The 18,044-nt window shown below is 37.5% G+C and overlaps 1 protein-coding gene across 6 annotated transcripts in view; it reads right to left on the minus strand.

The window, feature by feature from the left end:
* The window catches only part of ST6GALNAC3 (ST6 N-acetylgalactosaminide alpha-2,6-sialyltransferase 3), a 532,681-nt gene that overhangs the window by 199,628 nt on the left and 315,009 nt on the right, over positions 1 to 18,044 (minus strand). For all 6 annotated transcript variants that reach the window (XM_047725377.1, XM_047725381.1, XM_047725379.1 and 3 more), the window contains exon 3: positions 438 to 847. In XM_047725377.1, the coding sequence (XP_047581333.1) occupies positions 438 to 847 (410 nt within the window). The remainder of the gene's footprint in view (positions 1 to 437; positions 848 to 18,044) is intronic.

Genomic DNA, 18,044 nt, shown 5'->3' on the forward strand with positions numbered 1-18,044 from the left:
AGCGACGCAACCTTATTAGAGAATAAACAGCCTGCTGTGTTTTGTTGTCTCAGGTAAATTTTTATCACAACTTCCAAAGGAGTTTAGGTCCTAAAGTTCCTTAACATTTCTGTTTTGAAACAGAAATGTGTATACTTCCTCTCGGCTAACATCCAATTTAACCGATAGAAAATTGAGCTAAATAAAGATCTAAAGATATCTTGGGGAAGCATCCAGTATTTTTTGGATCCTCAAGCCAATCAAAATGGAGAGAACAGAAGGTAGTGTAGGTGGAATAAACGCGGCCTAGTTGCTGGCTCATCAAATAATCGTAATAGTCAAAAAACATATAACAATCAATTTGAAAAATAATTCTATTCAATTCATTTGATAGCTGGCAAAGAACTCAGCAAGGGGCTAGCATAAAGGACCATGAGGCTGCCTCTCAGAGGACTCACCTGTCTTTCCCAGTCTCCTTCTTAAAAATGCCATCGCAGTAACTCATGCGCTTCTCAGTGGTCACGTAAATTTGGGCATTCGGGTAGATGTCAACAGTCTTTTTCAGCATGTTGTAAACGATGCCATTGCCGTCTTTCCTCATATTGCGGAAAGGGCCCCAAATAACATAAATAGTAGCATTTGCTTCCTTGAAAAAATAATCAGGGTTTTTTAGCAAAAGAGGAACGCTGGTATGGGACACAACCCGAATCATTGTCATGCGGCCCACATCTTCTTCATAGCCCTTGGTGGGGGCGTTGTTCATTCTCCAAATGCAGGATGACTGATCTATCTCATTCCCCACCTTCTGGCCAACCATCTGACCTGAGTTTGACACTATGGCGCAAAGGTCACAGTCCAGTTGCAAAGGCTGAAAAACAGAGAAATGAGAAAGGGGAGAGACATGTAAATTAGTAAGTTCCAGCCATCCAAATAAGTTCCTCTGAGAAAATGAAATTCAGATGTTGTGTATAATCCCCGAGTGTGGGATTTTCTGAAATATTCCGACCAATCCTATAGCAGCTACCACAGGTTATCAAGGTAGGGACATGCTTCCATTTAAAAAGTGAATACAGACAGCTAAGAAATAATTTGAATTTCTATCCCCTCGTGTCTGTTTAAAATTAAATGGAAAAACAGTCATTTGTTTTCCATGCTAAATAATGACTTTTCATTTCAAAACCATAATTTCAAATGAAATAAGGCAATAGGAGAAGATTTGATCTCTTTAATAAAGACAGTGGCTAAAAAAAAAATGCAAAGGGAATATATCTAGGCCTCAATTCTGTATTTTACTTGTATGTATGAAGAGTTATGTAGCAGTTGATGAATGAAAAATTCAGCAAATGACGAGGTTCTGAAAAAGATGTTCAGAACCAACAACTATTGAAGACAAGTCTCAGGTGGGCAAACATTTTATTAAAAACCCTTAAAAATTTCCCTGTATCACCATGTTAACTGGCCTCTGTGTTCTTATTTATTTTAGATGGATAATGAAAGGCTTCTTTTAAAAACTTGGGGAAGCGTTGTACGGAGATAATAATCTCTAGTGCTGGTCTAACCACCACCCTCCTTGTTTTAAACCAATGAGGTAACAGAGACTCATAGAGGGTAAAGCACCAGCTTCCAGAACTTGCAGATGATAGATTCAAGTTGTAGTGGCAGATTCAAATCTAGATCTTCTAGCTCTAAACCCATTGCTCTTTCCATCATTCCCTACATTCCTTCCTCCCAGGCAAACCAAATAAATTCCTTTGCCACTTTCCTCCTACGTGAGGAAAAGTCAGTCTATCTTTTAAAACAGTGTTAAAGGAGCAATGCACTCTGTTAATATACATCTTTCTCATCTTCCTATTATGAGATTCCACATTTTGTATCTAACATTTGATTCTGTGCTTTTATTGTGCCTATTGGTCTAGTTCTTCTCACACTGAGTACTGCCCTTATTTTATTAGTTATGTTGTATTTTATTGTTTAATTATGTCTGTCCACTGTACAGTAAACTCTGTTAGGGTCTGTCTTTTTCATTTTAATCCCACTCCTGAGAAGTCCTGGGATGACTATAGGACCCAGTATAGTGGTTAAATTAGGCAGTGAGAACAACTGAATCAGACTAATTTACTAGGAAGCTGAACACTGAACTCAGTATTAGGGAAGAAAGGGACTTTTCCAAATTCATTGAGAATTGTTGATTTAGGCGAAAGAGAAACACAATCCAGAAGAAACCTATCAATACACAAACAGGTTCAGTCTAGGTAGGTAAGTTGAGAGAGCAAGCACCTCAGAAAAGTCATCAGTAAAATTACCACACAACTGTCACAAGATGTCTTTCCTATCAATGGTAGGAATCCAAAGTAGTTATTGAGCAACTATGATATGCCATGTTCTAGATGTTGGGGATGATTCAGCTGTGAAAATTTTAACCAAAACCCCTGACCTCATAGAGCTTACATACAACTTCTCCTCCACTGGGAGGAGAAAGGCAATTAATAAATCAGCATAGTATATGTTAGGTGAAGACAGGTGCTAAATAGAGGAAATTAAAGTAAGGAAGGGGGGTTAGGATGCATGTGTGTGTGTGTTGTGTGTTGTGTGTTATGTGTGTGTGTTAGTGAAATGATCAGAAAAGGTCTGCCTGGGGTTTGGTAGACAATGGTATTTGAGGAAAAACGAAGAAAATAAGAGGGCTGGCTATGGGGATTTCTGTGTGTGTCTGTGTGTGTGTGCGCGCGTGAAGGTGAGAGTGGGGAGTATTCCTGCAAAGTGAAACCAAAGCCACCACAACCACCCCATGGTAGGAGAGGAACACAAGGAGAGCAATGTGGCCTGGCAGGGCATTCAGGAGAGTCAGAGGGTACTGGGATCAGAGAGATGACCAGGGAGATACCACGTAGGCACTTTTACTCAGGAGCATTTGGAAGGCTCTGAATAGGGGAGGGACTGATCTGCATTATATTTTAAAAGCACTAGCTGCAGTGTTAAAAACGACAAAGAGGAAAAGGGTAGAAACTCGGAGAATAGACTACTGTCACAATCATGGCAAGAGATGATAGTGGCCTGGACTAGGTAGGGTAGCAGAAGAAGTAGCAAGATGCTGGCTACACGCTGAACATATTCTGAAGGTAAAGCCTATTGGGTTGACCAGTAAGAGGAAATGTGGAATCTGAGAGATAGGGAAGAATCAAGGATAACTTCAGTTTTTAGCCTAAACAACTAGAAGACTAGAGCTGGCTTTAAATGAGGAGGCAAAGGCTTTAGGAGGAGCAGGATCAGCTGAGGGGAATGAGCTCATTTCTAGACCTGTTAGATTAGAGATGCTTTGAACACAGACTCCCCGCAGCTAATGTTATAACAGAACTACTCAAACTCCTTTAAAACACGTTTTTCCCCTGATTATTGAAGTAATATGGGCTCACTGTAGAAACTTGGAAAAAAAAAAAAAAAAACTCTCCATATTTCCACCACTTGACAACTGCTACAATCTTTCATGTTACTCTCCTCCTCTTAGATATATTAGACAGGTTGAAAAATAGTATTTATAAAATTTGGCAACCATGGTTTTTCAACTAATTTCCTATCATTAAATAATGCCAGTAAATAGTCATTAGAGATGTATTTTTTTAAAGATTTATTTGTTTTGGGGGCTAGGGACAGAGGGAGAAAATCTTTAAGCAGACTCCCACTGAGCACAGAGCACCAAGGCGAGGCTCAATCCTAGGACCCATGAGATCATGACCCGAGCTGAAACCAAGAGTGGGAGGCTTAACCAAGTGAGACACCCAGGCACCCCTCCTTAGAGATATTTTTAATGCTGATACAATATTCTCTTATGTGGACATACCATAATGTACCTATTGCCTACTGTTGGGCATTTGGATATTATCTGATTTTTTCCCTTTGTATAATTGCTTTGATGAACATCTTGTGTTTTCCACTTTGGATGCTAGCAGTTATTCGGTTAATTTAACTTTACTTCTTTTAGTTTTTATTGTTCACCTGTGAAATACGCTAGATGGACAAATGTTTCCATTTGTTTCATGTCAAAATGAAGGATTTTGAAAAAACTTGACTGGTTACATCCACAAAGTTCTGCTTATGAAGTTTCTTTTTTCCTGTATAAAGAGATTCACTGAACTGTTAGAATCATGTAGGGTTTGAACAGGGCTGGACATGAAACAACATAGGCTCAGGCATGGACTGGACATGCCGCTGGGGTCTTGCCATTTATGAAGTGTCTTAAAACTTGGCTATCAAAGGGACTGTCCATCACCCCTGCTACAATAAGATTTCTGAACAGCAGGTTAGAATAGTTCTGCTTGAGGTGGGTGAGTATATTAGGGCACTGGAAATGAAGTTCTGTGGGTGGTACCATAGTGAAGACCTCACTGATAGTCAGATGGGGACATAAGAGAATGCCTCTTGGGATGGGACTGTGATCTAAGACCTTCATGCATCTAGGAGTCACAGTTTTTCAGGGCAATGAGGAAGAACACAATATTCTTCCTGCCAAACGATTTGCAGCAGGGCCTAACATACATTACACTTAGCTGAGTCCTCCAAACCCACTTACAGTCATGCAAATCAATGCCTGATTTAAACTGTGTGTGTCATATGGCACACTCCAACTTATCACCGAGATGCATATGGCACAGGGAGGTTACATTCCATTTTCTGTTCCAAGAAGTTGCTTGACTGCATAATAAAAGCGTTTTTGGGTATGGCCTCCACAAATTAAAAAAAAAAAAAAATCAAAGAGAAAAGATAGAAAGAGCCTCAGATGTGTTCTAATCTATAGATTCGCGTCAGATTTCCTAGTCGTTGAGTGAATTAGCTGGTCGTGCTGTAACAAGCCTTAATTTAGCTAATAAGAATCAGCATCCTGGTTTCACTTGACAATTGTAACCTCTGAAAGTGATCAATTAAGACATCACAATCTGTTTCATGACAACATATCGGGAGGCTGCAGCTGTGCAGATTATGAGGTCAGCAGCTGACTAACAACTTGAGGGCAAACATTGGCAACCACTGCCTCTTGTTTATGTAACAAATATGGAATTGGGCAGAGGGCTGGGAATGTAATGGCTTGGAGGATAGGTGGTGATCCTGAAATCGTCCCTTTCTTTTATATATTGTGACCATAGCCAGAGTTGTAAGAGCCTTCCACGTACCTATCCTGCTTGGCCACAGGCCTGCCTGGCTGCCTGGCATCCTAAATGAGGTACCAGGAGACATGGCTGCATATGGTCACGCTCTATTTGCCACTTGGTGGCAGGGACCATTTTGCAGTACATTGGGAGAGCCAGGCTAGATGAATGCAACAGTCCTAATCATAATCAGAAGCTTCAGGTAACACCAAGAGCTTGCTAAGGCCCAAGGGACTCATTTATACATTTGAAGACACTTCAAACTATGGTAAGCCATGATAAAAAAGAAATACCTAGGCACAAATAGACAGTTTGACCCAAGAGTTGCTTTTATCTGGTTATCTCAGTTCCTTTTATTAGTTTTATCCCTGCATCTTGTGATCTCAGCTTTCTTTGTTAAAATGTACTGCTGTTTCTTGAACTCGTTTATATTATTTGACTTGGGGCCCTTGCTCAAAAATGTATTCCATATGTCTCCACTCGCTCAGTTCTGCCTCAGTAAGCAGTTTCTTTCCAGATTGAGGCCCTGGATTTTCTGAGACCTTTGGAAAGATTTAGCCAGCTCACTGTATCAAGTCCTATCTTAATTTTGAATTCTCCTTTTTAGTTGACTTGTCCTTATTTTTTTGTTTCTTTTCATTAAAAACAAACTTGACCTCTTCATCTTTTTCTCTTATTCACTCAAGGCATTATCAAGACAAATGTTTTGGTTGGGCTTGTGCTGTGTCTGTAAACTGAGATTGCCACAAATATTCAGCCAACTGTGTCTGGGCAACTGTGTCCCTGTTAAAAGAAAGCCCACAAACATCAAGTCGGGGGCAGAGGGAGAAGGAGAAGCAGGCTCTCCATTGAGCAGAGAGCCTGACTTGGGGTTCGATCCCAAGACTCTGGGATCGTCATGTCACTGAGACAAAGGCAGACGCTTAAATGAGCCTCCCAGGTGCCTCCAAACAGCCATTTACTTAAAGTCTAAAATGATGAAAAAAAATTTGTTTAATGGTAAGATCACTGTATTTGATTTGGGTATTTCTCCCTTGCAAAAGGATACAAACTCTATACCTGCAAATCTGGTTATGAACACTTGGCTTGGCGAAAGTTAAGAATTTGGCAAAATCTACTAAACAACCAAGTAATTTTTACTTAGTACTTATTCTGTGAAAGGCACCATGAAGGATAAAATAATTTTAGAAATCTAATCAGTGTGAGCTTTTAATCTCAGTACACAGCTCTGAGGCATAGCAGAGTTCCATGATTAACTAGGGTCAATTCATTCACTATTTTAAAGGCCTTAGGGATTGCCTTGAAAAACAAGTCCTTTCTCTGCTAAAATGAATCATGACATTCGCTTCCTTATAAGAAAAAAGGACTTGATTCCCATCTCAGGCACAGGGAAAGGATGAGAGAGGGAGAAAGGGAAGAAACAGAATGAGAAAGACATCTAAGCATAGTGTATTAAACTTATTGATAGAAACAGGATTGAACATCTATTATGGACCATTCATCCTGCCAGGCACTTTATTACATTATTCCATTCATTCTCATAATAAATTCTTCATAAGTTGGATTGTTTTAATTTCCCATTATAGAGTTGAGGAAATTGAGATGAACATGATATCCAGTGGGTACTAGACATCTTTCAGGTTAAAAAGAGAAGCATATGTTATCTCTCACAAAAGGCACTCGTAGCACTAAGGGAAAGGTATTAAAGAAATATTTATGATTAATTTGCATTATTTCTAATAGACACTTAGGCAAATATCTCAAATCTCACCCACCTATTGTACTCAAATTATTGATATTACACTATAAATTAATGATTTTAAACATCTTGGTGGCCAAGAATTTTGTCAAAAGAGGACAATGTTTCTCAATTGATGAGAGGCTCCTTAAGGTTTGCATGTGAACAGAATTCACCTCTCCTCTCTGGTAATGGTATTAGCATGGCATAAGAAATTATGTAGAAAATTTTTTCTTATTTTTTATTTGAAATCTGGCTGAAACTTCAGTCAAAGATAAACTAATCATGATCAACTCTATTAGCCTCAAATGGTTCTCCACATCTTTACTTAATTTGTTTTTCAAAACTTTTCATAACAGCAGTGAGTTTTATTTCTTTCTGAAGGATTAAGTGATTATGATCCATGTCTGAGGGAAAAAAAGGACAAGGTGATGATGTTTTCAGAAGCTGCTCTCCGTGGCTAAAGGGAATATCTCCCCATGCATGAAAACCTCCTTGAGGTAAATTCAGTTTAGAAGCCCACATTGTTGCTTTCAACTACTTGGGAATCAAAGTTAGCTCAAGACTGCCAAGCCTTTCTCTACCTCATGAGTCATTCTTCCCTCTGTACTTATGCAGATTCCAGAATACTAGCTGATTGGGAGATTAGGTCCTTACCATAGGTCCTTTTACAGCCATGCCAAATTTTATTTTTGTTTTATTAGGAGCATGAGTATTTGGCACAAAAATGAACTTTGTAAAAATGCTGAAGAATGAAGCCCAGGGAAATCAAGAAGTTCCTATATTCTCTGATCCTAAGGGGTAGGGTGGGAAGAAGTTTCGCTCTTTACCGCTTTTTAAGAATCTGTGACATTTTAATAATGAGCTTTATTTTCCTGTGTTTAAATAGAATTTATGTGGACCCTAGAAACCAGCTTACCATGACATGCCCAACTGATCCTTTCCCGGTTTAAAAAAAAATTTTAAAAAGGAAAAATTAACAAAACTAACATGTCACCCACCCTGATTGGCAAGTTTATCCTTTTGTTACTTTGCAGTCACTTTTCTCTTCAGATTAGTACACATCTAGTTAAAGAACTCTTCTGTTTCTCTGCTCCAGGTTTACACACACACACACACACACACACCACACAGACACGGACACATACATGTGTGCACACATGTGGGCTCAGTTATCCTCATCCAGCTAATGAGACCGCTTGCTCTCACAGCCACTTTTTTCATCCCGCTCCTTACCAACCACTCTGGAAAACTCCCCTTTTCTCTTCTTTGGGTAAGAACCTGACAAATTGCCCTGTCTTTTTTGAATGATATATTGGGACAACTGCCAAGCACTTTACATTTTAATCAGCAAGAAGAATGAAATATTTAACCTTTCCTTTTTTTCTCTGTGAATAAGCTTATAGACAAGATAATTAGAGCTTATAGAATAGATAATTAAAATCTGAGAATTAAAACTTGCAAAACAGTGTGGTTTCCCCAGCAAAGAGAAATGGCCACATACGAAAGGTCACCTGTCAACCAGTTCTAGTTATTAAATCTCTGCATTTATCACTAAGGTGGCTCTATGGAAAACGAAGGTCAAGACATTAAATTATGAAACAGTCAGGATTAGAAAAGGTCACCAAAAACTCAAGTGAAATTTAACCAAACCTGCTACTTCTGCACCCAGAAGCAAGCAGACAGAGCCAGGGATGAAACGCTACACTGGAGAGGGCTAATCTCTCTCCCCACACTAGCCCCATACTGAACATGAATTTCTATTTGACGCCTTGAAGTCTAAAATGAAACTTGCTCATCTCAAATAAAAACAGGAGCTTCGATAAATATTTCAGAATGAAAATCATGTTTGAATCGAACTAGCTTAAATTATTAAAAACATTGTTTTACACTCCTCTAATGGTTGCTTTCATTTCAATCATAAGAATGCAATTTAAAATATTGGCCACGGGGCACTCCTGGCACCCTAAATGCTTTACAGGACAATTAGCAACTCACCACTCACTAATTTACTACTTTAATATTGAAACAAATGAGATCTTCGCTTTTCATCATCCAATTTGAGTGAGTTTGAACAGAGCAAGTTGAACAAAGCTCCAGAGATGCACTCTTCAGTTTGCTGTCATTTATTCCTCTACTCTTCATGAATGTCTTTAGAGTTTTAGTTTTTAGAGGCTTCAACATGTATAATGATGCCATTGGGGAATAGATTTTGCCTTTATTCTCCTTGATGTTCTTTTGAGGTCTTTCAAGTGAAAGGTACAAAAGAGGCATTAACAATCTGGCATTGTTTTTATTGCTTGACAAAGAAAAAAATGTATTTTAATTTTTCCCGTATTTCAGGAATGATTAAGCAAGCTGTTTTCATCTATAGCGAGTCACTTTCAGCAGACCTCTAACTGTGAGCAAAGAATTGTAAAGACTGTTCTAGAGAGAAAGCAGCACAGTTCAACCAAGCCAGCCTGTAGATGTACTACCTTGCCCCTTTACAAACCAGCATCTTTCAGTTAATGCAGCTTTCAAAAGGAGTGTATATAAATCACACACTACGAGTAACAGCACATAAAAAGACAGATTTGATAACCTATGGTATGGCTCTGATTCTCTGTGGATTTGGGATATGGCATTTACCTTGATTTCTACCTGTGGCATTACATCTAAGCATAAAACTTAATATGGGGGTACATAAAAATGTTAATGTCAAGAAATAATTCTAAAACAGGCAACATAAAGCTATGTTTCTCAGTTGCCATAGATGATGTGTTCTTTTTATTTGGAAATTCCTTGAGGGAAATGAATCTGTATAATCACGTAAGCATGCCAAAAGAAAACCGCTTGCATTCTCTGGAGTAGAAGGCAAAAAAATGAGTCTTCTCAAACTAAGAATTTTCTCCTACAGGCTGGAATCATGGAAGGAAATCATATTTCATTATCACTGGAAGGTCACAAAATTAGATTAATTTTGTAGCCAACTTACCACTGGATTATTTTCCTCTTAGGATGATGCACTCAGGGGCACAGTGCTAACATTCTACCCCCGTGTCATATCAGAAAGTAAGAAAGAACACTGATTCATGCTTTAATATTGGTATCTTAAAACGTCAATTAGGGACATGGTTCTCAACTTAATTCAACAACGACTAGGAAAGCTTTAAAAAATGTATAATGGCGATACTCTACCCCTGACCACTCTTGAAGACGGCACCCACACATAAGTTTTTTTTTTTTTCAAGTTCTGCAGATGATTCCAATAGATATCTAGCTTTGAGAAATGTTGTCCTAGAGGAATTAGCAATGATAAATAAGGAGACCATAATGACTGATTACAGAGATGAAAAACAAAATGATAAAGGTCAATTCCTGGGGTATTATGTGGAGAAGATCCTAGGGTAGTAAATCTTGCCAATTAGAACCTTGAATACTACTAGATTGGTGAGCAGCACTTACAACTGAAATGAACCCAAGAAGTCAGAGGCTATGAAGAGCAAATGAAGAAGATATTGGAAGTATGCATGTAGTACTAAGCATGGGAGCTTTTATTTCCCACAAAGTTATGTTAATTACATAGCATTAGAGGTCCTTTGTATGTTCTGGTTAACATTTGCTTTGGAAGTAAAGAAGAAAATCACGTTACCTTATGAATTTTCTTAATTGTCACGTGGAATTTCTGCCAGCATTTAAGTCTAGTGATAAACTGAACATTTGTTCAATATAATTTTTTTCCCATCTTGTTTCATTTTCTAGGCTAAAGGATACTTTGAGAGGAAGGAGCCGGTGAAGATGGAGTGATTGCAAATGAAAGAGAAGGGCCAATGAATGGAATGAGAATCCCGGGAAGACAGGAGTCAATAATCTCAGAGTATAGTTGAATGGTTATCCTTTGAAAAGACAGAGACACTTCTTCCTCTGAGATAGGAAAAAGGAATTAAGAATGAGAGGAGAAACGTTACAAGAGAGGACTGCAATTAGAGTTTGCTCAGGAATTCTCTCGCATTTCTAAAAAGGAAGTAAGGGCTAATTATTGAGTGATGGGATACTTAGAAGTAAGGTTAACCAACTTCAGAAGAGGGATGGAATTCTGAGCAAGAATCAAAAGGATTGCCAGTAGTGCCACAGCCAGAATTTAGAAATTATAGATTTTTGATGAGTGTGCTGCACAATTATATATTCTTTCTAGTGCTATTCAGGAGCACAGGGGCAGGAATGAAGAAGCTAACCAGCTTGATTCAGGGCTGGATATTGAGGCAAGTGATCTACTGAAAGTTCATAGCTAAGAAATAATTGTGAGCACTAGTACCATGGATTCCCAGCAGTAAGTGGGAGGAAATGGTGGCAAAATGAGCAAATGGAGGAGATAAAGAAACATGAATCTCACTGGGGTTAGGTTCATTCACTGGAGACAGAGAGAGATATGTGTGTGCTGTAAATCCTAAGATTATGCTTATTTTAGGAATAAGGAGAAAAATGTGGTTTCTGTAGGCTTTCAACTGGCTCAGGCTTCAGGAAATAAACTCTAGTTTAGAAATGCAAAACCAAAGGACAAAGGACATTCAAATTCCTTATTTTTAAAAAGCACCAGCATGAGAAGATCTCATTTAACAAATTAACTTACAAAGTTCAGACAAACTTTCCATGGCAGATAACTAGAAGAGCTGGAAAAAAATATAGAAACAATCGGTTTGAGATCATCCAAGACTTACTAGGACAGTGAGGAATTGCCAGCCTGGAGAAATCTGGAACTTGGGGAGGTAGACCAACACTAAATGCTGCTTTGTCCTCAAGGCATTTGTGGCTCTGAAATAAATAGCTGAGTTCTGCTTCTGCAGAAATCAGAATCCAAAGCCCAAAAAGGATAAATCAACATCTACTCTGGACTGGGACTCCTAAGATGTATGGTAACAGTAAGTTTGAAATAAACCGGTCTACCAAAATCTTTCATCTTCTTTCATGTGATTGGCTAGCTCTGAAAACTTCAATTTCAGAAACTGCATTATATAGTCCTGAACTTCTAATAACCATAGACTCCTGAGAAAAGCAAAAAACAAAACAAAACACCCCCCAAAATAAAACAACAATAAAAACCTTTTCTCGAGGAAGGTTAATAGCATACTAGGCCTCAAATTATTGTTCCAAATAAAATTTCAAACATGATGCCCAACACACAATCTTAAAACCCAGACATATTAAAAGACAAAGCATCAATAGAGAAAACCAAAAGAAAGAATCCCGGATTGCCTGGTGGCTCAGTTGGTTCAGCATCTGCCTTCAGCTCAGGTCATGATCCCAGGATCCTAGGATCAAGCCTCACATTAGGCTCTCTGCTCAGTGGGCAGGCTGCTTCTCCTTCTCCCTCTGCTGCTCCCCTTGCTTGTACTCTCTCTCTCCCTCTTCCTCTCTCTCTCTGTCAAATAAACAAATAAAATCTTAAAAAAAAAAAAAGAAAGAAAGAAATAGTTCCATAGGAACTCCAAATATGGAATTACAGGGTATAGACGGAAACAATCTATGTTCACTATATTCAAGGAGATAAAAGCCAAGTGAAATGTTGACAGGAAAATGAAAACTATAAAAAGTGATAGAGTGTATGTAAAAACGAACCACTTAGAAGTTCCAGAACTGCAGTGCTGGGTGACTCAGTTGGTTAAGCATATGTCTTCAGCTCAGGTCATGATCCCATGACCCTGGGATTGAGCCCCACGTGAGGCTCCCTGCTCAGTGGGGAGTCTGCTTCTCCCTCTGGCCCTCACCCCACTCCTACTCTCTCTCTCTGTCTGAAATAAATAAGTAAAATCCTAAAAAAAAAAAAAAAAAAGATCTAGAACTGATATATATACATGAAAGAAGAACCCAATGAATGTTTTTAATAACAAATTAGACAAAGCTTAAAGAGAATAGTGAATCAGAAGATAAAAGCAAGAACAGCTGGGTTGCTCAGTTGGTTAAGAGTCTGCATTGGTCTCAGGTCATGATATCAAGGTCCTGGGATTAAGCCCTGTGTCTGGGCTCCCTGCTCAGTGGGAAGTCTTCTTTTCCCTTTCTCCTTCCCCCTGATCATGTTCTTTCTCTCTCTCTCTCTCTCTCTAATAAGTAAATAAAATCTTTTTAAAAATTTTTTTAAAAAGAAGATAAAAGCAAATGTTCAGAATAAAACATGAGATTTTAAAAAATGGATAAGAGGGGCGCCTGGGTGGCTCAGTGGGTTAAAGCCTCTGCCTTCGGCTCAAGTCATGATCCCAGGGTCCTGGAATCGAGTCCCCCATCGGGCTCTCTGCTCAGCGGGGAGCCTGCTTCCTCCTCTCTCTCTGTCTGCCTCTCTGCCTACTTGCGATCTGTCTGTCAAATAAATAAATAAAATCTTAAAAAAAAAATGGATAAGAGACACAAAGAACACTCTTAAAAAGACCTAACATATATTTCTTTGAAATACCAGAGGGTAGGAGAGATAGAACAGAGGATAATGGCTGAGAATGTTACACGATTTATTAGAATCCACACATTCGAAAGGTTAAGCCAATGACTCCTTGGGAATATAAATAAAAATCTACTTCTAAACATAGCACAGTGAAGCTTCATAAACACAAAAGCAAAGAGGAAATTCTAGAATTAAAATTACCATAAAAGAGCATGTAATTTGAGAGGGGATAAATGGACTTAAAATATTTTGAGGTTCTTCCACTGTCATGGGAAGAGGGTAAATGTGCCAAATAAAATTATACTTTCATAAGCTTAGGGTGTCTGGTGCTATTTCTAGGGCAGTAGTTCTCACACATTTTGGTCTCAGGTGTGATTTATACTCTTAAAATTATTGAGGATTCCAAAGATAGTTTGTTTACATGAGTTGAACATATATCATATTTACCATATTCAAAATTGAAAATGAGAAAATTTAAAAATATCAATTCATTTAAAAAAAATAATATACCCAGTCATGTTAACATGTTTTTTCTGAAAAGTACTATATTTTTTACAGAAATAGTGAAAAGAGTAGCATTATTTATATTAAATTTTTGCAAATTTCTTTAGTGTCTAGCTTAATTGAAAATAGCTGGATTTGCGTATCTGTTTCAGCTTTCAATACACTGCAATATACATTTTTGGTTGAAGCAGAAGAAAAAAAACCCAGCTTCACAAAGATATGTAGTAGGGAAAGGGAGGTAATTGTAGATATTTTTCTTTGAATATATAACAAAATTTGACAAGTGGTGATATCTTAAATTTAATTTACAATATGGAACCTGAAGCCATATCAATAACATTTTCTACTATTGCATTAGAATCCACTGGTCTATGTTATACTTTTCATTGATCTTTAATACTGTGATATATGATTTTATAACATCACACCCTGCTCTTTGAAAAATATTAGTGTAATGAGCTATGCTGATATTTAATGTGTTGAAATTTTCAAATGTATATTTTAAACATATTCATTGATATTATCACTGACCTCATCAGAAAAGCCTTTAAGTTCTGAAAAACCAGAAAGCTGAGGGTGACAAATATAAGTTTTCCAAAATGCTAATTTTGACTTGAAAGCTCAATTCTTGTCATTAGTAGAATATGCTGTCTGTTATTTTCTTGAAGTGACAGGTTCACTTCACTCATTTTTAAGATGATGTCTGCCAGGTACCTAAATCTCAATATTCATAATGTGTCTGTGGGCTGTAATTTCAAGTAAAAAATGGTATTCAATGAAACTTGCAACTCATACAAAATTTTCAGAATAAAAAGGTTGGGGAGGGGGCACCTGGGTGGCTCAGTGGTTAAAGCCTCTGCCTTCGGCTCTGGTCGTGGTCCCGGGGTCCTGGGATCGAGCCTCACGTCGGGCTCTCTGCTCGGCAGGGAGCCTGCCTCCTCCTCCTCTCTCTCTCTGCCTGCCTCTCTGCCTACTTGTGATCTGTCTGTCAAATAAATAAAAATCTTTAAAAAAAAAAAAAAGGTTGGGGAGAAAGATATATTGATGTAATTTACAACATTAACATTCACAAACAAAAACAAAATAAAACTTCTACAGTCAACATTGTACTGCACATTTAATCATAAAATGTTGGAAACTGGGAATAAAACAATGATTTCTACTACCATCATTGTTTTGCAATATTATACTGAAGTCCTAACCAGTGCATCAAGGCAGAAAAAAAAAAATGAAAGTATAAGAAATGGAAAAGAAACAAAAATATAATTACTCACAGATGACATAATATAAAAGAATGCATATAATTTGTTATCATTTTTATTAGACTTAGTAGGATTGCTAGATACAAATCAATTGTATTTCAAGCAAATCAGCAACAGTGAAAGTCAAAAAAGTATATCATTTGTAACTGTATCACAAAAAAGAACACCTAGGAATAAATCTAGTAAAAGATGTGCAAGACCTCTGTGGAGAAAATAACAGATCTTAAATGATAAACACTTTTTTTTTAATAAACATTGATAATTTTATTTTAGAAAAGTTTAAGTGCAATTTCTTTTTTTTTTTTTTTAAATGTTGCCGGATTTTAAATTTTATTTTTTATAAACATATATTTTTATCCCCAGGGGTACAGGTCTGCGAATCGCCAGGTTTACACACTTCACAGCAAGAGTAACTCTATATATATGAAGAGATATAACATGTACATTGAATAGAAAACTTAATGATGTAAAGATGTAACCTGTCCTGAGATTGAGCTACCGATTCAAAGTAATCTCAGTCAAAATTCTAAATACCACAGGATTTCTTTTGTCAAATTTTATAAGCTCACTCTAACATGCATATGAAATGAAAAGGGCCATAAAAGCTAGGATACCCTTGGATGAAGTACAAGATGTTAACAGGCATAAGGATGGACAAACAAACCAATGGAACACACACACACACACAAAAACAAATAATATGGGATTAAAGCACCAAGCAGAGCAGTGGAGAAAAAAAATCAGGCTTTGAAGAAAGGGGCGTTGGAAGAATTGAATCTTTTAAAAAGTAAGTCTAGACCCTTATTTATATGGAGGAGAATTAGAAACTTTTATCTGAAAGATAGTACAACTCTATTAGAAATAAAATGTAGGAGAAAAGTTTTATAACATCATAGCAGGACAACTTTTTCTTAAACAAGATACAAAAGCACTAACAATAAAGGAAAAGGTTGACAAAATAAACTATATTAAATTTAAAAATGTCTGTCTTTCACCAAAAGACAATATTAAGAGAGCAAACGTGCAGGCTACAGGTCTGTGTGTGTGTGTCTTATCTACTCTCTCTCTCTGCCACCCTGTGATGTGTATGTGTATACATATATGTGCATATATATGCATATGCATATCCTAAGAAGAGTCAATATATAGATATACAACAAATCCTTACAAATCAATAATTAGTGATAGCATAGCAGACAGTCAAAGCAACAGAAAGATGGGCAAAAGATTGTCATTATATAAAAGAGGAAATTCAAATGGAAAATAAGCATCAGAAAAGGTGCTTCTCATTAGTAATCAGAAAAATGCAAATTAAAACAATGAGATGTGGGGCGCCTGGGTGGCTCAGTGGGTTAAGCCGCTGCCTTCGGCTCGGGTCGTGTTCTCAGAGTCCTGGGATCGAGCCCCGCATCAGGCTCTCTGCTCAGCAGGGAGCCTGCTTCCTCCTCTCTCTCTGCCTGCCTCTCTGCCTGCTTGTGATCTCTCTCTGTCAAATAAATAAATAAAATCTTAAAAAAAAAAAAAAAAACAATGAGATGTTATTGCACCTCTACCAGGTTGCCTGGAAATTAAAATGTCTGACAATATCAAATGTTAAAAAGAATGTATAGGAACTGGAAGTCTCAAACAATAACTGGGAGGAGTGTGAGCTTTTCATAAACATTTTGGAAAATGAAAGCCTTCTCCTGTATACTTGAGTGTATATATATATATATATATATATATATATATGTAAATATAAACCCTAAGACCCAAGAATTCTACTCCCTGCTATATAGCTTATACAAATGCATTTCTTTATATACCAGGATTCATGTACAAGAATATTCAGAGCTGCATTGGTTTTAACACCTTCCATTGCAAATAACACAAACATTCATCAACACTCTTGTGCAAAAGAATACCATCCAGCATTGAAAAAAAATGAACATGTATGAATCTTAAAACATTATGTCAAGCAAAAGCCAGACACAAAGGGACATATAGTAGAAGATCCTACTTATATGACCCTTTTAGTAAGCTATGAGTAGGATATTTTCTTAACATGATAAGGAATATCATTCTGAAATCATAACCAACATCACAGGGAACAATGTCCTGCTAGAGGCTGAGACACTTGGTTGGCTCATGCAACTCTTGATCTCAGGGTCATGAGTTCGAGCCCCATACTGGGTGTAGAGATTACTTAGATAAATAAAACTTAAAAAACAACAACAACGACAACAACAAAAACACCACACCTGGGACACCGGGGTGGCTCAGTCAGTGAAATGTCTCCCTTTGGCCCAGGTCATGATCTCAGGGTCCTGACATGAAGCCCCGCATCCCGCTCCTTGCTGAGCAGGGAGCCTGCATCTCCCTCTCCCTCTGTCTGTTGCTCGCCCTGCTTGTGCTCTTTCTGTCTGTCTCTCTCTCTCTGTCAAATAAATAAATAAAATCTTTAAAAACAAACAAACAAAAAAACACCCAAAAGCTATAATATTAAAAAATACACTAAGGCTATGAAAAGTCATTCGCTAAAGAAATCTGTCTCATTTTGTTTAATTTGGAGTGCCAGAAAATTATATGGAAACCTTACCCACCCTTCCTTCCTTCCTTTCTTCCTTTCTTTCTTTCTTTCTTTCTTCCTTTCTTTTTGTTATTGTTGTTATTGTTGTTAGGAGACTGATTAACATCTTATGGAGTAATAGTCTGGAAGATGGTTTGGAAAGTCTGTACTAGATATGGTCTTTTCAGGGCTGGAAACAAGATGTGAATGCTCACTGATTCTACAATTATTTTACATTGTTCTGGAAGTTCTACTCAATATAATAACTGGAGCCCAGAGGCAGGGTTGGAGGAAGTATTCATACTTTAAAAAGGGGGAGGGAAATCAGCATTATTTGCAGATGATATGCTAGTGTTTCTTGCAAACACGACAAACCAGAGAAAAGTATTAGAATAGGAAAAATTTAAAGTGGTAGCCAGTTACAACATGGATATACAAAATTACCATTCCTAGTACATCA

The sequence above is a fragment of the Lutra lutra genome, chromosome 4 (genome assembly GCF_902655055.1).
Source record: "Lutra lutra chromosome 4, mLutLut1.2, whole genome shotgun sequence".
Lineage (NCBI taxonomy): Eukaryota > Metazoa > Chordata > Mammalia > Carnivora > Mustelidae > Lutra > Lutra lutra.